The sequence below is a fragment of the Myotis nattereri genome (genome assembly GCF_964212035.1).
Source record: "Myotis nattereri genome assembly, chromosome: 2".
Classification (NCBI taxonomy): domain Eukaryota; kingdom Metazoa; phylum Chordata; class Mammalia; order Chiroptera; family Vespertilionidae; genus Myotis; species Myotis nattereri.
This window is the reverse complement of record NC_138076.1, coordinates 62,511,334-62,536,888: the sequence shown is the minus strand read 5'-3', so window position 1 is coordinate 62,536,888 and position 25,555 is coordinate 62,511,334. Positions and strand designations below refer to the sequence as shown.

The 25,555-nt window shown below is 37.1% G+C and overlaps 1 protein-coding gene across 1 annotated transcript in view; it reads left to right on the top strand.

Annotated features, from left to right (window-relative positions):
* Positions 1-25,555, top strand: part of PIBF1 (progesterone immunomodulatory binding factor 1) — a 223,918-nt gene that overhangs the window by 102,484 nt on the left and 95,879 nt on the right. Inside the window, exons 11-12 of the mRNA XM_081084193.1 lie at positions 19,772-19,937; positions 23,840-23,990. Coding sequence (XP_080940319.1) covers positions 19,772-19,937; positions 23,840-23,990 — 317 coding nt within the window. The remainder of the gene's footprint in view (positions 1-19,771; positions 19,938-23,839; positions 23,991-25,555) is intronic.

Here is a 25,555-nt window from a genome sequence, read left to right as displayed (position 1 = left end):
TTGAATATTTTTAATATTTTTTTCTCTCTTGGATATAGGATGTTACAATGTAAGAGCCCAGAAACTTGAGGCAGTCATGGGTACAAATTCCAGCTTTTCTACTTAATTGCTAACTTTTCTGAGTTTCGGGTTTTTTTTACCTCTAAAAAGAGAACAATCCAATATTCTTTGGTAGAGTTTTAGAGATGGTTAAATGAAGAATACAAACACAAACACAGAAAGCAAATATAAAGATAAAGTGCTGAAATGTTAGGCTCCTTTTTTTTGTATTGATCTCTACACATACTGACAAAGAGTCATGCCAATTCAGATTTTCTCTGAGAAAATGCCTTTACGATTCATCTCTGACTTTTGGTCACAAGTCTCTCAGAACCCACTGCGTTGGGTCTTGTTTGCAGTAGCAAGTGAATGAAAAGGAGGAGGAAGCAGGGCATTAACCAAAGTGCCAACTTTCCACCAGCCTAGAGGAGGATGAGAAGGCTTGGGAAAGTGTGGGAAGAAAAGTGAGGCCCAAGAAAGTATTTAAGAAGAGAAGGCATTTCTTCTAAATAATAATGTAGGATGTTTAAATGTTTAAAATTTTTATTCAATGTTTATTGAGTTTTTTATTATATTAGGTACTTTATTATTTCATTTGTATACTGTCATGTTTATTGCCATAAAAATATGGTTAAATAGATACCTAGGTATGTAGATATCTTCTGGAATTTTATAAGCTTTCTCATTTGATAAATGGCTATAGAAATAAAAATATGATCATAATATGTGTTATCTCACTGTGCTACCAGCCTAATATTATATTTTATATCCACTTGTTTAAAATCCTAAAATAATATTTTATAGAAAACCTAATAAACAGTTACTTAGTCTGTTAAGTCTAATGAGAAAAATTTAGAGATAGGGGAGTAGACCTAACAAAGTGATTTAGTTCTTCTCATAGTTTTTCTTCTTTGCTTGTGTTTTACATACCCTCATGATAGAATTTATTATAGTTTTATAGGTAGGCTAGTGAGTTGCACTTATATTCTTATAATTGTTTATATATTTTGCAATAACTTTAACTCATTATAGAACTTAGATATATCTAAGATATATCTAACTTTGCTCCCTCTTTTGTGTTTCTATTTTTAAAATGTATTTAGAATGTTGTCATGTCTGCTTCTTTCATCTTAGCCATTAGCCAAACTGCACATTTTTAGAAACTTTAATCTTTCTAGTAGTTCTGTCATACCTATCCTATAATCATTTCGGTTTCTTTCTTTTATATTTTTTATTCCATTCCCTGTAATTAGTTTTCATCTTAAACTGACAACTGAACCTGGAAATAATCATCTTAATGCACTGATTTTTTTCATTTTTCAGAAAAGAGTGTTCCTTATCAGATCAGTTTATAAGATTTTAATGTTTTCTATCTTAGCTTGAAATATTTAGTAATTTTAATTTTATAATACCATAAATGGTTAATATGACTCCAGTCATCTCATTCAGTAAAGATTTATTAAGGGACTAGAGGCCCAGTGCACAAAAATTTGTGCACTTGGGGGGGGGGGTGTCCCATTCACAGTCCAGGACCCCTTGGGGGATGTCCACCTGTCGACTTAGGCCCACTTCCCGTGGGATCAGGCCTAAGCTTGCAGTCAGACATCCTTCTGGCAGCCAGGGAGCCCTCGGGGGATGTCCAACTAAAGGCTTAGGTCCCCAAGGGATCGGGTCTAAACCGTTAGTTGGACATTCTCAGTGCTGCCACGTAGGTGGGAGAGGCTCCTGCCACCACCTCTGTGCTGGCCAGCCATGAGCCAGCTTCTGGCTCATATGGAAGTGCACTGACCACCAGGGGGCAGCTCCTGCATTGAGTGTCTGCCCCCTGGTGGCCAGTGCGCATCATAGTAACCGGTCATTCTGCCGTTCAGTCAATGTGCATATTAGCCTTTTATTATTATTATATAGGATGTCCCTATTTCCTTCCTTTTGCCCCCTCTACCCAGCTCTTGCCCCCCACTTCTCTCTGGTCATCACCATACTGTTGTCTGTGTCCATGGGTTGTGCATATATTTTCTTTGGCTAATCCCTTCTTTAAATTCACTTCTTTAACTTTTTATTTTCAGATAAGTGCTTCTTATAACTGCACTATATATATTTTCTTTTATATCATTTAGAATTAAGATATTTTTTAATTGAACCCTTGTAAATTTTAGCACAATTTAATAAATTATGCTAGAAGCAATTAGGAGATTTTTCATGTAATGCAGATACATTTCAATTAATATTCTATTAATTTTTAATTTTTTAATATTTTAATTTGAAATAATCTCATACATGTAAAAAAACTATAAAATACTGCAGCATATTATATGGACCCTTCACCCAGTTTCTTAGGTGTTAATAATTTAAACATAACCATTATACAACTAACAAAATTTGGAATATTTTTTTCTTATAATCTCTTTAATGTTACTTAATCCATTTACTTTGTTTTTGTTAATCTTCACTCAAGGATATTTTTCCATTGAATTTTAGAGAGAGTGAAGGGAAAGGGAGAGACACATTGATTGGTTGCCTCCTGCACATGCTTTGATAGGGACTGGGGATCACGCCAGCAACTGAGGTACGTGCCCTTGACTGGAATCGAACCTGGGACCCTTCAGTCCATGGGCTAATGCTCTTTCCACTGAGCAAAACAGACTGCAGCTTAATTCATTTACTTTTAATTTATATGTGTCTTTATATTTAAAGTGGGTTTTGTTTGTGATTCACCCTCAGAATCTGTCTTTTAATTGGTGCATTTATGCCACTGACTTTCAGAGTGCTTACTGATAGAGTTACTACCATATCAGGTGGCTTCTGGGGCTTCTGGGGTCGGGCTGCCTTGCCGCCGGGGACCAGATTGGGTCCCCGGCGGCAAGGCAGGCCGGCTTCTGGGGCCAGCCTGTTGGACCAGCCTGCCCTTGATGGCGGGCGCGCTGGCGGATCGCGCTGTCCCGCCCTGCCTGCAGTATGCAAATTAGCCGCCATCTTTGTTGGTGGTTAATTTGCATATCATGCTGATTAGCCAATGGGAGGCGTAGCGAAGGTATGGTCATTTACCATGTTTGGTTATTATTAGATAGGATTATAATGTATCAAGTAAAACACTAGGTTCTAGAATCCAAAGAGGCATTAAGCAAGATTCTTGCACTTGAGTAACTTATGTTTTACTTATGGAAGAAACTCTTGTAAGCATTTTACTTACGTTAGCTCATTTAATCACCCAGAATTCAACATTTCCAAGAATATCTTTTACGATTTCAATTCAGTAGATCTAAGGTGGAGCCATGGCATCTGTACTTCTCATAAGCTCCACAAACGCTCCTGATGGTCGTTCCTGGTTAGGCTAGATAAAATCAAGCTCAGGAATCATCCTCCCCCTTGCCAAAGAAAAGAAGTCTTGCTCTACTACAACCGTGGGCAAACTACGGCCCGCGGGCCGGATCCGGCCCGTTTGAAATGAATAAAACTAAAAAAAAAAAAAAAAAAGACCGTACCCTTTTATGTAATGATGTTTACTTTGAATTTATATTAGTTCACACAAACACTCCATCCATGCTTTTGTTCCAGTCCTCCGGTCCAGTTTAAGAACCCATTGTGGCCCTCGAGTCAAAAAGTTTGCCCACCCCTGCTCTGCTACCAGACAGTCATGGATTTGAACTCAGGACTCTGGTTTCTATATTCCTATTTAGGAGTTTCCTAGAGTTATGGAATTTTTAAACTCACTTTCAGAACACTGATTTGTATAAGTTAAGATTTATAGTGTTTGTCTGTTAATAGGAGTTGGTCTAAATAAATGACTTTTACATCCTTTTTGGCCTTTACAGTATTTTGTGTGTGTAGCAAATTGACTGTTTTAAAATCTATGTAATATAGGAAAATAGGCCAAAACCATGATTATTCTTCATTCTGCATCCTCCCCCCACCCCCCAAAAAAAAACTTTTTCTTATGACTTTTTTAAAGACTTCATTTTTCTTACAGTAGTTTTAGGTTCACAGCAAAACTGAAAGGAAAACAAAGGTCTTATGACTTTTTCAGAAATATATATATATGTGTATGTATATACACACATATGTATATATATATACATATACATATATATATTAATTTTTTTCTTTAATGTAGACCAACACTCTGAGGTATATATTAAAAGCAGCATGAAATAGTTTTGAGTTCTGTGAAGCACTGATATAATAAATACTCTTGGTTCAAAGGATAGTTCAAGCTGAATTTTAAGTGTTGTCATGTTGCCACAAAAGGGAAAAGAGCTACTCATTCAAGAACCGTCAAAATATTTTACTCTAATTTTATCTCATGCATACTTTGATTTATTTTAAGGCAACATTCCTTTCATTATATTTGTTTCATTTAAGTAATTTTATATTCACATACCTGCAGTATGTATTTTTTGCCTTTATAGGCAGGCCAAATATCACTACATATTATTTATTTTATTAATAATAATATATATTTTATTTGATCATGATATGATAGATGCATTGAATTACTCTAAATACATGCTTGAAATTCTTATAAATCCACGGTACAGTTGTTAAGCATACGCAGCGTTTTTAACTCTACAAAAAAAGATCTCTCACATTCATTTAAGAATTCATTTGTAAGCCAAAAATGACAGATGTAGTATTACAGCTGAGAAGTGAACTGGTTGAAGGAATCATCTAAATGGCTGAAACATTTGGACAAATAACCAAATGCCTTTTAAATTCCTTTTGCTTGTCCTATAGTAATCATTGTTGTAACACTGATCATAGTTTTACAAGTTTCTCTACCTCCTTTCTTTTCAGTTTAGAAAATTTCACAATTGAAAGAGAAAGACTAGTTACTAGAACTCTTTCTGTCAATGAAAGGAAAGCAATTTTACGTGTCTTTTCTAACATACAACAACTATTCTTAACGTGTTTTCTACCTTTAGAACTTTCACATGTTCAACATACACCTACCAGTTTCTTTCATTACATCCAGTGCTTCTCTATTAGAAAAGAAAACAAATACATCCCACTAGATGGGTATATTACAACATACAAAGCTGGTATGTTATCTGGATAACAGGAGGTTCTGATCTACTCTCCTTTCCAACTGATAAATACTAGTAAATTGATATAATTGAAGAATATTACCATCATATTTATTTATTTTTAATTTTTATTTAATTTTATTAAAATTTTTTTCTCTTTAATATTTTTTTTTACATTTTTCCCTTTATTGATGATTAAGATATTACAAATGTGTCCTTATCCCCCCCCATGTCCCCTCATCCCCCCAATCCTGCCCTCACCCTCACCCCCTATTGTCCACATCCATTGCTTATGCTTATATGCATGTATACAAGTCCTTTGGTTGGTCTCTCTCCCTCACCCCCATCCTCCCCTACCTTGCCTCTGAGTTTTGAGCATCTGATTGATGCTTCTCTGTCTCTACATATGTTTTTGTTCATAAGTTTATGTTGTTCATTATAATCCACAAATGAGTGAGAGCATGTGATATTTATCTTTCCCTGACTGACTTATTTCACTTAGCATAATGCTCTCCAGCTCCATCCATGCTGTTGCAAATGGTAGGAGTTCCTTCCTTTTTACAGCAGCATAGTATTCCATTGTGTAAATGTGCCAACGTTTTTTAATCCATTCATCTGCTGATGGGCACTTAGGCAGATTCCAAATCTTAGCTATGGTAAATTGTGCTGCTATAAACATAGGGATGCATATCCTTTCTGATTGGTGTTTCTGGTTTCTTGGGATATATTCCTAGAAGTGGGATCACTGTGTCAAATGGAAGCTCTATCACATTTAAATATTAAAGATACAGTATAGTGATATGAAAAGTTCTTTTTAAAGAAATAGATTTTCACAAATCTACCTTTCAAAATTCAGTTGTAAATTATATTTATATAAATGTACTTTAATTTGATACTTTATGAAATATATTAAAACTACATAAAAAATTGTTTGCTCTTTTAAAGTAACAGATTAGAAATTATAACTTGGGTATGGTAGAGCAGGGGTGCTTATTTCTGGGTTCAGAGATCCTTTTTAAAATGTTTTCAGGATATTAAAAAAGTAATCAACCAAAGACTTAATTTACTAGACATTGATGATGTCATAAATACTTCATCTCTTACTTGGCTAATAACTGTGTTGTAAGAAGGAAAATAGATCTCAGCCAAAATTATTTAAGTGGGAACTACTTAATTTTTCATTTTTTAAAATTCCTCATATCAAAAATATTAGTTGCCTTTACTAAAATTAGTGTTTTAAGTTAAACTGTGTAATGTAAAAACAACTAACTTCTTTTTCCAACCTCCCTTCTCCCAGATATTTTTACCTATAGTGATATCATTTCTTCAAGAATGATCTTCTTTTTCTTTTTATATAACTGAAAATATCCTTATATGGTTTTGATGTATCCATGATACATGTCTAAATATGTATGTAAGTAATGAGTCAAGTTTATTTTTTTTTAAAGAAACACATCAGAATATATGGATCCAAATGATAATATCTTTCAACAAAATAGGCACGGTTGGGCTTCTGTGTTTTTCCACACACATCCCAGCAATGCTCAGTATGGTTACTTTATCTCAGTCCTTAGAGCAGCCTTTAATTATAATGGTCTTCTTCCTTCAAAGATGTATTTTGTTTTTGGAAATTCTGACATTATTAAGAATGTCATCATTCTTAGCATCAGATAGGTACTGATATTTAGTGTGGGAAATTGGGGAGAAGCTAAATGTATTACTATAGTGGAATAATTAAGAATGAAAAATTAGCCCTAACTGGTTTGGCTCAATGTATAGAGCATCAGCCTGCGGACTCAAGGGTCCCAGGTTCGATTCTGGTCAACGGCATGTGCCTTGGTTGCGGGCACATGCCCAGTGGAGAGTGTGCAGGAGGCAGCTGATCGATGTTTCTAACTCTCTATCTCTCTCCCTTCCTCTCTGTAAAAAATCAATAAAATATTAAAAAAAAAAAAGAATGAAAAATTATGGTGACAGTAAACTAATAGTTATGAAAGGGGTTTAAGAGCATAGGAAAAATTTTAAGTTATAATATCAGGGCAAAAGGGTAGAAAATCTATTTCGAGGGATGGTTCACATATAATGTACGTAGCAAACATTTTTATATATGATAACATGTTGGTGAGGATGTGGGGAACCATATTTTATACGAATCGGGTAAGATTTTTTATTGAGAGTATCACAGATGTCACCCTTTCCCCTCCCCCTTACCGCCTTCCAACCGGTTCCCGCCCCAAGGCCTTCACCACCCTATTGTCTGTGTCCATAGTTGCATATAAGGCCTTTGTTTAATCTCTTACCACCCCCTCCCACTCCCCTTCCCTCTGAGACTCATCAGTCTGTTCCATGTTTCCATGCCTCTGATTATATTTTATTAATCAGCTTATTTTGTTCATTAGATTTCTTGTTTGTTTATTTTGATTTTTAGAATCAATTGTAGATAGATATGTATTTATTGTCATTTTATTGTTCATATATTCTATTTCTTCTTCCCCTCCTCATCCTCCTCTTCTTTCTCCGGCTCCTCCATCTTCTTCGTCTTCTTTTTTCTTCTCCTTCTCCTTCTTCTTCTCCTTCTTCTTTCTTCTTTCTTCTTCTCCTCCCTTCAATATTTCATGTAATACTGGTTTGGTAGTTATAAACTCCTTTAGCTTTGTCTTGATTGAGAAGCTCTTTATCTGACCTTCAATTCTAAATGATAGCTCTGCTGGGTTGAGTAATCTTGGTTTTAGGTTCTCACTATTCATCACTTTGAGTATTTCTTGCCACTCCCTTCTGCCCTGCAAAGTTTCTGTTGACAGTCATATGGGTGCTCCCTTTGTGGTAACTAACTGCTTTTCTCTTGCTGGACCAGTAGTTTTATTGCTAGCTTTACCCAGTAGCCAGATAAGTTTCTATTGAACAAGTACAAAAAACATTTTACATAAATGTTGAAGGCACACTTTAAAATTAAATACCATTGTTTAAAGTTATTTATTACATGTTCTTGCAAGCTAATATCTTTTTAGAGTATGATACTTTGTAAAACAGTGTGTAATATGAAGCAAGAATTCTCATGATCTGTCCGCAGTGTGTTACGATTCTCTCATGGTCTTTAACCCTTGGCACTTTGATTATGATGTGTCTTGATGTGGGCCTATTGGGCTTCCTCTTGTTTGGGACTCTCTGCACTTCCTGGACTTGTAAGTCTATTTCTTTCATTAGGTAGGGAACGTTTTCTGTCATTATTTCTTCAAATAGATTTTCAATATCTTGCACTCTCTCTTCTCCTTCTGCCACCCCCATAATGCAAATGTTGGTATCCTTGAAGTTGTCCCAGAGGCTCCTTGCACTATCTTTATATTTTTTTATTCATTTTCTTTTTGCTCTTCTGATTGAGTGGTTTTTGCTTCCTCATATTCCAAATCATTGATTTCTCAAAATCTTGTACCCTACTGTTGAATTCCTATAAATTATTCTTTATTTCCGTTGTTGTATGCTTAAATTCTGACTGGTCCTTTTTCATGTCTTTGATATTCTCACTAAGATCCTTGAAAGGCTCATTAAGTCCATTGAAGCTCTCATGAAGATCTTGATTAACCTTATAACTATGGTTTTGAACTCTGTATCCAGTAATTTGCTTGGTTTTGTTTCTTTCATTTGAGATGTTTCTTTGTCTCTACATATTTGGATGCTTCCCTGTATTTGTTTCCACATATTAGGTAGAGCTGCTATGTCTCCTGGAATTGGTAGAGTGGCCTTGTGTAGTAGGTATCCTGTAGGGCCCAGTGGCTCAGCCTCTCCCGTCACCTGAGCTGGGAACTCTAGGTGGGCCCATGTAGGCTGTGTGCACAGTCTTGTAGTTGGGCCTTGATTGCTATTAGTGTCTCTAGGAGGAATTGACCTCCCGGCCAAATTGTCTGTGAAGAGGACCCACTGCAACTACAGTGGGAGAGCTGTTGTGCAGAAAACATCTTTATGGAACAGGACTTGCTTCAGTGGGGCTTTGGTGCCCACTGAGTCTGCTCCTTGCATATGTCGCTTGTAGATGTGTAGAGTTGTAATCTGCTATGGTCTGAAGCTGTCCACCAGGTACACTGGTTGTGAGGGCTCCATAAAGGTATACAGTCAGCCACAGCCTGGGGCTACCCTGCAGGAGCTATTTGTATTGAGTTTAGAAGTACCCAGGCATGGCCCAGCTGTGAAGCAAAGCAGGCTGGTGCTAATGCCAGGTCTTGGTACTTTTATTGATAGGTTTGGAGCACACTGACATCAGTTGCAGCTTGTTTGAGAGATTTTAGCAAAGTCTGAAGCCTGAGGCAGGACAGGCCATTCATATGGAGAAGTTGCTGCAGAATGCTTGGGTGGGCTGCAGATTGGGTGGGGTGGGGTTTCAGGGAGTCACCAGGGCAGAGCAAACAGTGTGGGCCAAGTTGATGGAAATTCAGATATGGGTACCAGTCAGCCCTGCAACAAGCTAGGTCCCACAATAGGAACAGTGATCCTTGCAAACACCCCAGTCTGGGAGAACCTGCCCCCGAGTTCCTGCCCCAGTGCCAGACAATCCAGTTCCTCCTGGTATGTGTCTGGGTCCCCCAACATCTTCTGGTGCTGGAGCTCAGAGGAAGCAGGACCTTATAATTTTAGTTCATTTGCCAGCCCTTCAAAGGGACACTTGGGCTGTTGGCAGCCTCTGGGTCACTAAGCTCCAGTATTTTTACAGCCCGTAGTTGTGGGGACTTCCCTTCCAAGCTCTGGGAGCTTGGAATGGTTGTCTGGTGTAGGGTTGGAACCTCTTGCTCCTCACGGAAGCCTCCACAGAGATAATTTCCCTCGTGATTAAAAAAGAGGTACATGTGGGTGCCGGTCCAGCCCATTCTATGCCTCCACCCCTCCTATCAGTCTCAATGTGCTTTCTTCTTTATTTCTCTAGTCATAGGACTTCCATTCAGCCAGCTTTTAGGCGGTTCTGGATGATGGTTGTTCTGTGTTTTAGATAGATAGATATAGATGTACTATTGAGAACAAGAAAAAAACTTTAGAGACACTTGAAAAGTCAGTGGTTTAGCATTTTAACCTAAGACCATTGGCTTTCCTCAGCCACAGGAGCAGAAAATTCAAACAAACAGTTTTTTGCTCAGTTCTTAATTGGAGTAAGTGAATCTTAGGATTTGGTTAACTATCATTCCATTACTCATCTTGAGGCATTTCAAATATGTGGTACAGGTCTAGAAATACAACCAAAATTTTGTAAACAGAATGAAAATGAGTGTATCCCCCTGAAATTGAAATAGCAGGTACAAAGTAGTTAAGGTGTGGATTCGTTATTAGCTCAACCAAAATGAATAATTTAGGGGAATTGGATATCAAACTCAGGGAGGCCTCATTAAAAAAATAAGGTAAAAGAGGAGTCTAAAACACCTGTCAGAAAGATTGATTCTCAGTGGATTAGAGATGTCAGCCTCTGCCCTTGTTAACTCCAATGTCCCACAGCAAAATCCACCATCCCCCTAAGGTATTCAATCTGGAGATTCAGGCCCAACTCTGTTTCAAAGCATTCTTTTTACATGTTGAAAGTTTATCAGCAGTCTCTGTCCCATATGCTTCAGAATTTAGAATTAAATTACCTCCACATAAAGGATTTAGTGGTTCGGCCATGACTACCTCCTCCCATGTATTCTTCTAAACCACAGTATTTTCTCTGTATTGACCCACTGCCACCCAAGGAGCAGCCCCTGTACGACTCAACATTTAGATATGTCGGTGAGATCAAACATGGGTAGACAAAGAAACCCCCAAAGGAAAGAAAAAGAGGACTCGCCAGAAGAGCAGCTAAGTGAAACAGAAGCATTCAGCATGACAGAAAAACAATTCAGATTAAGAGTCCTAGAATTCATAAACCAGATGGAAGAAAAAAATCAACAACTTATGTAAGAAGCAAGAGGAAACAGATGAAAAAACAACAACTTATGTAAGAAACAAAAAGAAATGGATGAAAAAAAAATCAACAAATTATGTAAGAACCAAGAAGAAATGAAGAGTGATATAGCTGCAATAAAAAACACCATGGAAAGTTTCAACAGTAGACTAGGAGAAGTGGAGGACTGAGTTAGCAAATTAGAAGACAGGGAAGCAAAACACACCCAAACTGAACTACAATTGGAGAAAAAAATTAAAAGACAGGAGAAGAGCCAAAGGGAGTTATAGGACACCATGAAACAAAACAACGTACAAATAATAGGGGTGCCAGAACAACAGAAAGAGGAACAAGGGTTAGAAAACCTATATGAAGAAATAATATCAGAAAACTTCCCTGAGGTGGGGAAGAAAAAAGCCACACAAGCACAGAGAGTCCCAAACAAGGTGAACCCGAAAAGACCCACACCAAGACACATCATAATTACCATGGCAAATGTTCAGGACAAAGAGAGAATCTTACAGGCTGCAAGAGAGAGACGGAAAGTTACATACTAGGGATCTCCCATTAGATTATCAAATGATTTCTCAACAGAAACACATCAGGCCAGAAAAGAATGGACGGAAATTTACAAAGTGATGCAAAGCAAAGGACTGAATCCAAGAATACTCTATCCAGCAAGGCTATCATTCAAACTTGAAGGGGAAACAAGAAGCTTCACAGACAAAAAAAAGGCTAGGGGAGTTTATCACCACCAAGCCAGCAATGCACAAAATGCTAAAGGGACTGGTGTAAAAAGAAGAAATAAAAAGCTAAGAAAGAAAACAAGCACAAAAAATAGAAATGGCTACAAACAAGTACCTTTCAATAATAACTTTAAACGTAAATGGACTAAATCCTCCAATCAAAAGACATCGAGTGGCTGAATGGATAAATAAAAACTCACAGCAAGGTGGGAATAGAAGGATCATACCTCAACATAATAAAAGCCATATATGACAAACCCACAGCCAGCATCATACTCAATGGGACAAAAACTAACACCATTTCCCCTAAGAACAGGAACAAGACAGGGATGCCCACTCTCACCACTCCTGTTCAACATAGTACTGGAAGTATTAGCCATTGCAATTAGACAAGAAGAAGAAATAAAAGGCATCCAAATTGGAAAAGAAGAAGTAAAACTGTCCTTATTTGCAGATAACATGATATTATACATAAAAAACCCTAAAGACTCCATCAAAAAACTATTAGACTTAATAAATGAATTTGGCAATGTAGCAGGATACAAAATTAACGCCAAGAAATCTATGGCATGTCTATACACCAATAGTGAACTTACAGAAAGAGAGACTAAAAAAAACAATCCCATTTACCATCGCACCAAAAAAAAATTAAGATACCTAGGAATAAACTTAACTAAAGAGGTAAAAGACCTCTACTCAGAAAACTACAGGACGTTGAAAAAAGAGGTAGAGGAAGACATAAACAGATGGAAGAACATACCATGTTCTTGGATTGGTAGAATCAACATCATTAAAATGTCCATAGTACCCAAAGCTTCAACGCACTTCCCATTAAAATACCAACAACATATTTCACAGACCTAGAACGAACTCTCCAAAAATTCATCTGGAATAAAAAAAGACCCCGGATAGCTTCAGCGATCCTGAGAAAGAACAAAGTAGGTGGGATCTCAGTACCAGATGTCAAGCTGTATTACAAAGCCACTGTTCTCAAAACTGCCTGATACTGGCACAAGAACAGACATATAGATCAATGGAATAGAATAGGGAGCCCAGAAATCGACCCGAACCAATATGCTCAATTAATATTTGACGAAGGAGGCAAGAACATACAATGGAGTCAAGATAGTCTCTTCAATAAATGGTGTTGGGAAAATTGAACAGATACATGCAAAAAAATGCAGCTAGACCACCAACTTACACCATACACAAAAATAAACTCAAAATGGATAAAGGACTTAACTGTACAACAGGAAACCAAAGAAATACTAGAAGAATCCAAAGGCAACAAAATCTCAGACATATGCCGAAGCAATTTCTTCACTGATACAGCTCCTAGGGCATTGGAAACTAAAGAGAAAATAAACAAATGGGTCTACATCAAAATAAAAAGCTTCTGCACAGCAAAAGAAACCATCAATAAAACAACAAGAAAGCCAACTGCATGGGAGAACATATTTGCCAATGTTATCACCGATAAGCGTTTAATCTCCAACATTTATAGGGAACTCATACAACTTAACAAAAGGAAGATAAACAATCCAATAAAAAAAAAAATGGGCAAAGGACCTATATAGACACTTTTCAAAAGAGGACATTCAGAAAGCCAAGAGACATATGAAAACATGCTCAAAGTCACTAATCATCTGAGAGATGCAAATCAAAGCAACAATGAGGTACCATCTCACACCTGTCAGAATGGCTATCACCAACAAATCAACAAATGACAAGTGCTGGAGAGGATGTGGAGAAAAAGGAACACTCATGCACTGATGGTGGGAATGCAGACTGGTGCAGCCACTGTGGAAGACAGTATGGAGTTTCCTCAAAACACTAAAAATGGAACTCCCATTTGACCCCGTGATCCCACTTCTAGGAATATACTCCAAGAAAACAGAAACACCATTCAGAAAGGATATATGCACCCCTATGTTCATAGCAGCACAATTCACCATAGCTAAGATCTGGAAACAGCCTAAGTGCCCATCAGTAGATGAATGGATTAGAAAACTGTGGTACATCTACACGATGGAATACTATGCTGCTCTAAAAAGGAAGGAACTCTTATCATTTGCAACGCATGGATGGAACTGGAGAGCATTATGCTAAGTGAAATAAGCCAGTCAGTGAAGGAAAAATACCACATGATCTCACTCATTCATGGGTAATAAAGACCATTATAAACTTATGAACAAAAATAGATACAGAGGCAGAGCAGCCTCGAACAGACTGTCAAACTACAGCGGGAAGGCCGGGGAGGGTTGGGGGGCAGGAGGGGAGTGTAAAAGATCAACCAAAGGACTTGTATGCATGCATATAAGCATAACCAATGGACATAAGACACTGGGGGGTAGGGGAGGCCAGGGGATTGTCAAGGGTGGGAAAAAAAGGATACATATGTAATACTCTTTGTAATACTTTAAGCAATAAAACTATTTAAAAAAAAGAAGAAGTTTGTTCACGGGTAAGGTCCCTAGGCCTGGCTGGCGATCAGGGCTGATCAGGGCCTTCCAGCTGCCAGCTGGGGCCTTCCTTTTCCCGCTGCTGGCCGTGGGCCAGGGCTTCATTCCGTGCCAGCCCCTTGTAGTCAGCACAGGTCATAGCAAGCAATCAAACTCCCGTTCAAACTCCCAAGGGGACACTTTGCATATTAGCCTTTTATATATATAGATTTTTTCCGGTAGTATGTGATATATGAGTGAGTCATAAGAAAACTAGAAGTACCCAGTTCCAAATGTAGCATAAAGAATTATCTAGCCAAATTTGGGGCCTGGGATTAGATGCTTGTGAGGATAATTAGAGATTCTGATTATAATGTAACTTTATAGGAAATTTGACCTCTTACAATATCAAACATAAAGTTGTTAACATATAAATAATATTGACTTAATTTAAATAAGACGTTCACATTAAGAGGATAAAGTGAGAAGATGAGTCAACACAGTAAATTGTGGTTATATTTGGTTATATTTGCAAAACAAGTCAGAGGGAGTTACCTTAAACTCTCAAGTTATGTTATGCTATTGTTGGCCACTCCTCGCTGCTGGAACTGTTTTTGCAGCTCTAATGTTTCTTCAGCATTTTCACTGTTCAATTTAACAAATTAAAATGATAATTAGTACAAAGGCATAATTATTTGAGGGAGATTTTTCGTGGTATAAACAATGTGGGAATAGGTTAATCATTTAGAATTATCATTTAATTTATATAATTGTCATTTGTTTTGTCAGTTTATTAAACTTAGTATTTTCAAATTTCATTTGATCTATAGAATTAACATTAGGCTTTTCAGTTTATTAAACTTAGTATTCTGAGATTTCTAGATGATGACTTTGTAAGTTAACTTTTTAATATAAGGAAAGAATAGTGCTAAAAGTGACTTTCAAGTGCCATGTAATGAATAAAACTAGATGGAATCTAAAAGCTAAATCTTTAATTTCTTACTTGGAGTTTGCATTGATCTCAGAATTATTCACAATGTCCTGAATCCATAAGAAGGCAAACTTTGCAGTTTAATCTTTTCAAAACAAATTATTTTAAAGGTCAATATCACATTCTAAATTACTTATCCAGAATTTATTTTAGTAATGTGTCTAGTGTTTTCTATAGCTTAGCATACAAATTAGGTATTGATTTCACATGTTTTATACATTTATAAAACAACTTATTCTCAGAGTACAGGGACATTTTCATGTCAGTTAAAATATGGAATTAACATACTTTTTGAGTGAAATAATTTTTACTGCTTCTCGCCCATGGGACAATGAGTTTTCAGTTTGGGCCTCCAGAGAGATGGCTATGGTGCAAGGGCCTAAGGTGAATGTGGACAGCAGTGAGCCAAAAATGAGCTAAAGAGATGCCTGAAAGCTCAGAAGAAAGCGGAGGAGGCCAAGCAGAAGAAGCTCAGTGAGAAACAACTAAGCCAGGCCAGTGCTGCTGCCACCAACCACACCACTGACAAAGATGTGAGTGCTGAGGAGGAGAGCCCAGACCCAGATCAATACTACAAGATCTACAGCCTAGCAGTTCACCAACTAAAGGTCAATGGGGAGACACATGAAAACATGCTCAAAGTCACTAATCATCTGAGAGATGCAAATCAAAACAACAATGAGGTACCATCTCACGCCTGTCAGAATGGCTATCATCAACAAATCAACAAACGACAAGTGCTGGCAAGGATGCAAAGAAAAAGGAACCCTCGTGCACTGCTGGTGGGAATGCAGACTGTTGCGGCCCCTGTGGAGAACAGTATGGAGTTTCCTCAAAAAACTAAAAATACAACTCCCATTTGACCTAGTGATCCCACTTCTAGGAATATATCCTAAGAAACTAGAACACCAATCAGAAAGGATATATGCTCTCCTGTGTTCATAGCAGCACAATTTACCATAGCTAAGATTTGGAAACAGCCTAAGTGCCCATTAGCAGATGAGTGGATTAAAAAATGGTGGAACATCTACACAATGGAATACTATGCTGCAGTAAAAAAAAAAAAAAAAAAAAAAAAAAAGAAGAAGAAGAAAGAAAAGAAAAGAAAAAGAAAAAGAAATTCTTACCATTTGCAACAGCATGGATGGACCTGGAGAGCATTCTTTGAAACTGAGGAAACTCATGACCAAAATTACAAATAAACCACAGAATAGTCATCATTCAGAACTGCCTAAAATCTGGCTGAAGGGAAGTCCTACAACTAGAGATTTAAAGAAGAAGCCACATCGAAACTGGCAGGAGGGGTGAAGGTGTAGAAAAAGCTGGTCCAATACCCACATATGGCATTTTCTTAATCAGGAGGGATAGCTTGGCTGCAGAGGTCTCTTGGAACAAGAGGTCCCAGCTCCACACCAGGCCCCCCAACCCAGGCTTCCAGTACCGGAAAGAGAAGTCCCATAGCTTCGGGCTGTAAAAACCAGTAGGGATTGTGGCTGAGTGACACAGAGGCTGCAGGAGTCCCAAGTGTTCCTCTGAAAGGGCTGGTGCACGGACTTACTTGGATTCATTCCCTCTGAGCTCCAATGCTTGGGCAGCATCTTGAAAGTATTCAGGAACATTCAGGGTGGAACTAAATTCTCTGGCATCAGGGCAAGAACTGGGAGGCAGCTTTCTCCCAGACACAAGTTCTGGCAGAAGTCATTGTTCCTATGCTGAGACCTCCCCTGCCACAGAGCAGGCGCCATATCTGAGTTTCCATCAACCTGCCTCACACTGTTCACTTGGCTCTGATGACTCCAATTTGCATCCCCACTCAAGCTATTTGCAGTGGTCTTTCCATATGAATAGCCTGTCCTTGCTCAGGCTTCAGACTTTTCTGAAATCTTTCAAACAAGCAGCAGCGGGCCTCAGCATGCCCCATACCTTTCAGTAAGAGGATCCAGGCCCAGCACTAGCAGAAGCCTGCCTTGGTTCACAGCTTGGCCTCTCCTGGGCATCTCTAAGCCCAACACAAGTAGCAGTCATCTGCAGATCACTCTGTGGGGGTGGCCCCAAGCAGGGCACAGGAAGTAAGTGGCTTTGCACCTCCCTGGAGGCCCCAGAGCCAGTGCACCCTGTGGTCAGCTTCAGACCATGCCAGATTACAACCCTACCACATCCACGAGTAGCACACTCAAGGGGCAGACTCAGAGAGCACTAAAGCAAGTCCTGCCGCATAGGGGTATCTCCTGCACAACAGCTCTTCCACTGTAGTCACAGTTGGTCCTCACAGCCATTGGCCTGGGGGTCAATCGTTCCAAGTGATGCCAATAGCAAGCCAGGCTCAGCTACAACAGGACAGTGCACACAGCCCACACAGGCACACTTAGAATGCCCAGCTCAGGTGACTGGAGAGGCTGAGCCACTGGTTCCTACAGGACACCAACTACAAAAAGACACTCTACCAATTCCAGGAGACATCCACAGCTCTACCTAATCATAGAAACAAACACAGGGAAGCAGCCAAATATTTGGAGACAAAGAAACATCACAAATGAAAGAACAGAAGAAATCTCCAGGAAAAGAACGAAATGAAATGGAAGCAAGCAAACTACTGGATACTAAGTTCAAAACCATGGTTATAAGGGTGCTCAAGGATTTTAATGAGAGCTTCAAAGGACATAATGAGAGCTTCAAGGGAATTAATGAGAGCTTCAAGGGACCTAGTGAGAACTTCAGGAACCTTAATGAGAACATCAAAGATATGAAAAAGGACCAGTCAGAAATGAAGCATACACTAACTGAAATAAAAAATAATTTACAGGGATTCATCAGTAGAGTCAAGGATTCTGAGAATCAAATCAACAATATGGAATATGAGGAAGCAAAAAACACACAATCAGAAGAGAAAAAAGAAGAAAGAATCCAAAAATATGAAGATAGTGTAAGAAGCCTCTGGGCTAGAAGGGGTCAATGGGGGGAACAGGGGGACATATGTAATATTTTCAAAAATAAATTTTTTAAAAAATATATTATGTAATAGTGGAAAGGTCATTGCTGTAGAGTCAAATATAGCTGGATTTGAAACCTAACCTAAAATATACCAGCAGTTTCTTCCTGTTAAAGAAATATTTTATATCTCTGAGCCTTGGGTTCCTCATCTGCAAAACCTAATATGGTTGCTCTAAGGCAGTGGTCCTCAACCTGTGGGTCGCAACCCCTTTGGGGGTCGAATGACCCTTTCACAGGGGTCGCCTAAGACCATCGAAAAACACATATATAATTACATAGTTTTTGTGATTAATCACTATGCTTTAATTATGTTCAATTTGTAACAATGAAAATACATCCTTTTTATCAGATATTTACATTACGATTCATAACAGTAGCAAAATTACAGTTATGAAGTAGCAACGAAAATAATTTTATGGTTGGGGGTCACCACAACATGAGTAACTGTATTAAAGGGTCATGGCATTAGGAAGGTTGAGAACCGCTGCTCTAAAGATTTAGCGAGATACCATGAATTAAACAGTATGCTCTCTGCTTCCCTACCATACCCATATTCTTCTTTCTTCTTCCTAGAATACTTCCCACCCCGTACCTCCTCCTGACTTACACACACATGCACACGCACACCTATACAAACCAATTTAGGCCTCCTTCCTATATGTTCCCAGTGAAATCAGGAATTACCCTCATGAAGCACTTAATATATTCTGTCGAATTTTCATGTTTTTTTGCCTGTCTTCCCAAACAAACTAGATTCTTTAAGGGGGGAAAATTTTTGTCTACCATTATATACATATTTACTTGGCATATGGACTAGCTCAATAAACATTTGAATAAATGAATTTTAGTAACATATTTTACCTTATCCTGGGTTCAGAATAGCTCTAAAAAGGTATAATGTGTCTGTGTTTTGCTTTCTGTTAGAACATAATCCACCTAAGGCATTTTTAAATTTATAATGTGCAGTGATTTATATTGTAAAGTGCAAATATTTTTATTACTAATTATATCTATGAAATGAAGAATGTTCCTTATCTGTATTGTAGTAGACTACTTGTACTTATATATTTATCTTTGTAATTTGTACATTATGTTTTCTTGTAATATCCAAGTATATATATATATATATATATATATATATATATATATGCTTTGCTGATCTAAAATTTTATTTCATAAGTGTCTCAAGAATTTGCAATTCAGTATACATATTTTATGCCATTCTTCTCCATCTGTGATTAGACTTAGAATGAAATAGCAAGCTTGGAGGCAATGCTGTAAATTTAAGAGGGTCTGTAAAATATATAGAAATTAAATCATTTTAAGCAATATAACTGAAACTTGCTCTTACCATTTTTTATTTTAAAAATCTTACAAAATAATAATAATAAACAGGCAATATTACTTTTCGATGGAAGGAATGAAAATAAGGTGCATTAGAGGAAGTTTTTAATTGGTATATTTTATTATCTGGATTTAGCATATTTTCATACATATGCCTGTCTAAATTATTTACAAGAGCTTTGCTGAATAAATGTTATTAACTGCATAATAAAATGAAGGTGTGGAAAAATAGAAGTAAGGTTTATGTTTATATAAATCATCAAGATTTCTTTAAAATCTCATAGCCATCCTTCTTCTTTCAGGTACAGAGAACTACAACTTAGTACAGAAAGCAAAGTAACAGAATTTCTCCATCAAAGTAAATTAAAGTCTTTTGAAAGTGAGCGTGTTCAGCTTATACAAGAGGAAACTGCAAGGAATCTCACACAGTGTCAGTTGGAATGTGAAAAATATCAAAAAAAACTGGAGGTATATGTACAAACTTATCTTTCAGTAGCATAGCAGGTGAGCTCCATAAGTAAAGGTCTATATCATATTAGGCTTTATAAATAATATTTGTGTTATGTAGGAGAAAGGGCCTGTCCTTATTTTTATTTTTTTTCTTTATTGATTAAGGTATTACATATGTGTACTTATCCCCCCATTGCCCTCCAAACACCCCCTACCCCCCCCCCTCATGCCCTCACCCCCCTAGTGTCTTTGTCCATTGGTTAGGCTTATATGCATGCATGCAAGTCCTTTGGTTGATCTCTCTCTCCCCCTTACCCCCACGCTCCCCTGCCTTCCCTCTGAGGTTTGACGGTCTGATCGATGCTTCTCTGTCTCTGGATCTGTTTTTGTTCATCAGTTTATGTTGTTCATTATAGTCCACAAATGAGTGATTGTAGATTGTGTCCACTGCTAAAGCAAACCAGTGTTCAGCATTTTCAGATACCTTCTTCAGGAAAATGCCACAGTCATAATCTACTATGAAGATTCTTCCATACATTTTCGATGAGACTGTATTAGACAAACTGATTTGGAATTCGTCTTTTGCAAGTTATGTTTTCCATGCTTTAAATTTCTTAATTTCTTTTCCTTTTCATATTGCATGACTGTACTTAAGGATGTGTCTTGGAGCAGGGTGTATAGGAAAATAGAGAAACACTTCCTTTCTCTAAATACTTCTGAAACAAACATTTCACTAAACAACACTTTACAATATACAATGCTATGTTTTCTAAACCATTGTATTTTGTTATTTTTAGCTGGTTGCAATCCAAATTGATTTCATGACCCTGTAAAGGCCAACTGCTCTCCCATAGATATACCCACTTGCTCTGTGGGTGCAGCTGAATAGTAATTATGGTGTTTCTTTGTGTAAATGTCTCGTGGAAAAACACCTTTGTAAGAAATATTGTGATCCTGAAAACTCTGGTTGATAAAAACTGAGGTTTTAGGGGAATTTCTGTGCATTTTCTCCTCTGTTAAACTAGAAGCCTTGAGAGGACAGGGACTGCTCAATAAATACTTTATGAGTGAATGAGTGGTTTGGTGAATGCTAATATAGTACCATTGTTTGAATCTTTTGTTGTTGTTCTGAAATACTAGAAGGTGTTTCTAATTTAAAATGAATTTACAGAAAAATATTTTGTGAAGGGTGAAGAGTACCTTCATATTACAATTATTATGTACTTTTTTGTGGCTTTTACCCAACACTGTCATGAACTTACAACTTTTGGGCAATTTATTTGTCTTAGTTATCAATTGGTAAAGGCTCTCAAAACACTGGCTTTTTATATTTTATCTTTTTAAAAGTAATTTTTGGCCTTTAATTGTGTATTACATATTTACATATATATATAAATATAATTTTATGTAATTTTTTATTATCATTAAGTTATTTAAAGAGAGGAATGATCCACTGAGAGTTTGGTATTTAATGGAGTCCTAAAAGCAATTGGCCTATTTTATATACTAATGTTTAAGCTCAAATGTGTATATATTGTTTTTTCCTGAAGAAACTTTAATAGAAAAGCCTTTCATAGGTCTAATAATAAAGTTCTTTGGCTTTTCAGAAACAGTTGTGAATTTGTTTAGAGCAGTCACTCAGACAAATCCATACTGAAAGGGAATTCTCCCCCATGGGGTACAGAGGTATTGGAAGATATCTCTGATCAGTAGTTTCTGCGGATTTCTCCTCTATGTCATGGAGAGTTTTAAATCATATCTCTCAATTGAATACTATTTTTAAAATCTCATCTTAAAATAATATTTTATGGAATATCCTATTTTCAACTTTTTTATTCTTTATCTCTTTAGATATTTATTTCTGCAGCTTTTCTTTGTGTGTGCTTTTTGTTGTTTTGGTTGGGGGAAGTGGGATACGGGTGAAAAATATCAGCTGTTTTGTGGGGACAGTCATTTAACACTGTCTTTACTAATCCTCTCATTTATCAGTAGAGTTAGTGCCATCAGCAACCAGATTCTTAATGAATTACATCCCAATAGAATGAACTATGTGAAAGCCCCAGATTGTTTCATTATATCGTGATTTCTTTATCTATATATATAAAAGGCTAAGGCAACCAGCCAACTGGCTGATCGGCCTGTAGGTATGATGTGCACTGATCACCAGGGGGCAGACACTCAATGCAGGAGTTGTCAAGTGACAGCAACTTTGCAGAGTGCCCTCTCGTACTCTGGGACCCTTCGGGGGATGTTGCACTCCAGGTTTCAGCCCGATCCCCGTAGGCCAGGCCCAGGGACCCCACCTGCCGCAGGGACCCTGCTCACTGCAGATGCCCTTCGAGCCCTGGCACCGCCCTAGGTGCTGCTGGCCGGGGAGGGACTGCAGGAGGTTGGCTCCAGGGCATGTCCACCTCATTTCACCCAGTCCCGTCCCACTGGCCACCTTCTCTAAAAAAACAAATTCCTAGCAAGCAAGAAGAAATAATGCTAAAACTGAATTTTCTTTTGCTGACCCAATCAGGGACATTAGAAATCATCTTTAAAAATATTATTCCCATGTTATTCTTTCTCCACTCTCCCGAGGAATATATTTGGAGGATAGGGGATAATGTTTAATTTATTTTGGGGAGAAGTTTTAATGGAAATCATTGAAGGAAATGAGATAGAATAGATTAAGGAAAATTAAGTTGTAATTTCTACTTGTTAGAAACTGTAAATGGGTCTTCTGCATATTCTTTTTCCACTCCATAGATAGCAATCAATCACATACATTTGTTAGGGTGAACTTTATGTCAATAGAGAAAATACGTTTTCTTCCAAATTGTTTTAATTACAGAGAATTCAGGGTAATTAAATTCATACACCTCTATTTCTGTGAGCCATTTAATACAAGTTATTATAATTGTACTTCTTACAATAATAATAGTATTTTTCAACACTTACTGTGTTCTCTGCTAAGCTCTGTGAATTTACCCTCTCCTTTAATACTCCAACCATATTTATGGTAAACCAAGAAAGAATAAGTAATTGCCTAAGATCACAACTAATAAGTGCCAAAGCTAGGATTGAAATCCTATTATATTGCTTCTCAGGAAATACATCTGATTCTGTGTAAGGAAGCAAGTGTAATACCACTTCATAATTTAGTTTGTACTAGTCTGTAAATTTTCTAGATAATTGGAATTTAATTTAAGCATTAAAACATCCCTTTGTCACTAGAAATGTCTCCTTTTTTTGGTGAACTCATTATAATCATCATAGTGATTCTTTCAATGAATTATTACTGAAGAATACTGGATTTTTGTTCTTAAACAAAATAACTTCATTTCCATGCCTTTTGTGTTGTTTTGTTTGTTTTTTTATCATTTTTATCCTTTTTGTAAAAAGATATTTTCTGATATTGCCCCAAGTAGCACTTCACATTTACATTTTGATTTGCTGTTTTCAAGTTATGATTGTTCAAGAAACCAAAATCTTACTGAAAGTATGGCATGGGTAGATAAATGAGCTCTGATGGAAAACTAAAGGGCTCATTATGAGTGTATCACTTTGCACATGGCTTTTTAAGCCTTTCCCAAATGGCTGCGATCTCCAGATAAATGACCTCCAAGTAAGTATGGCATTACTGCATTTTTTAATCCTAACAAGCAAATGCTAGCCTTACTCTTATAACTATTTCAGTTTTTAAATTTGTTTTTTATTCAATTATATAAAGTGCTTTGTAATTTTCAGTTAAAAACAGCTGAATTATTTTCTGTAGAAATAATTGTACTTAGTCATCTCAATTGAGCTACTTTCACTTCATATCTGAATCATTACTAGTAAAAAGAGGGAAAAATACTAATAATATTTTTGTATCACGTTTTTGTCTTAACTGTTATTTAATCTGCCTTTGCAAATTTTTTTTCTTTCACTAATAGGTTTTAACTAAAGAATTTTATAGTCTCCAGTCCTCTTCTGAAAAACGCATTACTGAACTCCAAGCACAGAACTCTGAGCATCAGGCGAGGCTAGACATTTATGAGAAACTGGAAAAAGAGCTTGATGAAATAATAATGCAAACTGCAGAAAGTAAGCCTCCCACAACCCTCCTCCTCCCCCACCCCCCCACCCCCACCCCACACACACAGCTTTTTTGTTTTTGTTTTGTTGTTGGCAGCATAAGGAACCTAGTATTGTTTCTAAAACTGTTTTATTTCTTTCAAATATAATTGGTGGCTTTTTTAAAGAATATTTTACATTTTAGAAATTAGTCTTAATTCTAGTAGTTGAGATTTAAACAGTAAGTTAACTGTGGTAGATTTTATCTCTTCATTTATTTAGTTTACCATTCAGTGATTATTAAGTGCTTTACATATGCCTGGATTTGGGGAAATGGAGTTCATACAATACGCTTGCTTATTAGGTGTTCCTTGTTTAGTCTACTGGGAGAGACAAACATATTAACAGATAATAAAGTGGTGAGCTAAGTGCTATTAGCAAGAGATAGGCAGTCCTTGGTGAAAGTACAGAAGAGATCCTGAGTTAATTCTGTCTTTGTGGAGAGGAATACCTGAGAGGAGGCAACATTTGAAAGAGTCTTGAACAACAGAAATTCTTTGAATCTACTATGTTATAATCTTTGACCCTAATTTCTAATTTATTTTCCCTGTGTAGTCCCTGACTCTGAGGAAATATTTTAAATTAACATTTCACATTGACAATGATGTGTACTACAGTACATTATTTTTGTTCAAAAATGAGAAATAATAGTGGCTTTCTTTTTTTAAAAAATTAAATCTTTATTGTTCAGATTATTACATTTGTTCCTCTTTTTTCCCCCCATAACTCCCCTCCTCCCAGTTCCCGCCCCACCCTACGCCCTCACTCCCCACCCACTGTCCTCTTCCATAGGTGCACGATTTTTGTCCAGTCTAATAGTGGCTTTCTTAAAATGGGTTTAAACTTCAATTGAAGTTGACATTAAATTTTAATCTATTTGGGGAACATTTATTGTAAAGACTATAATATTTATAGGCAAATTTAAGACAAACTGTTATTTCATTCCATTCATTGTCTGTTTTCCATTTCCAAGGTCTGATAATTGCAATAGTTTTCAAATTTATCTTCAGTTTCTTCACTGGAGTCCAAGTAATCTTTTTTTCTTTAATATATTTTTATTGACTTCAGAGAAGAAGGGAGAGGGAGAGAGAAATAGAAACATCAGTGATGAGAAAGAATAGTTGATCAGCTGCCTCCTGCACACCCCACACTGGGGATGGAGCCCATAACCCAGGCATGTGCCTGACCAGGAATTGAACTGTGACCTCCTGGTTCATAGGTCAATGCCCAACCACTGAGCTACGCTGACCAGACTGTCCAAGTAATCTTTATAAAATACAGGTTTGATCATACCATGCATCAGCTTTAATGCCTTTATCACCTTAATACAATCTAAAGTATAATTCCTCAGCATGACTTTTGTATGATTAGACTCATTTATTTTTCTACTTTTCATGCCTTACCATTTTATAGCATAGCGTATCATCTTGAAAGTTCCATACTTTCTTAGCTCTATAACTTTGCATATGTCCTTCTGTGGAAACAAATTAGGAATAAAAGGAACTTCCTCAATCCAATAAAGAATATATATATAT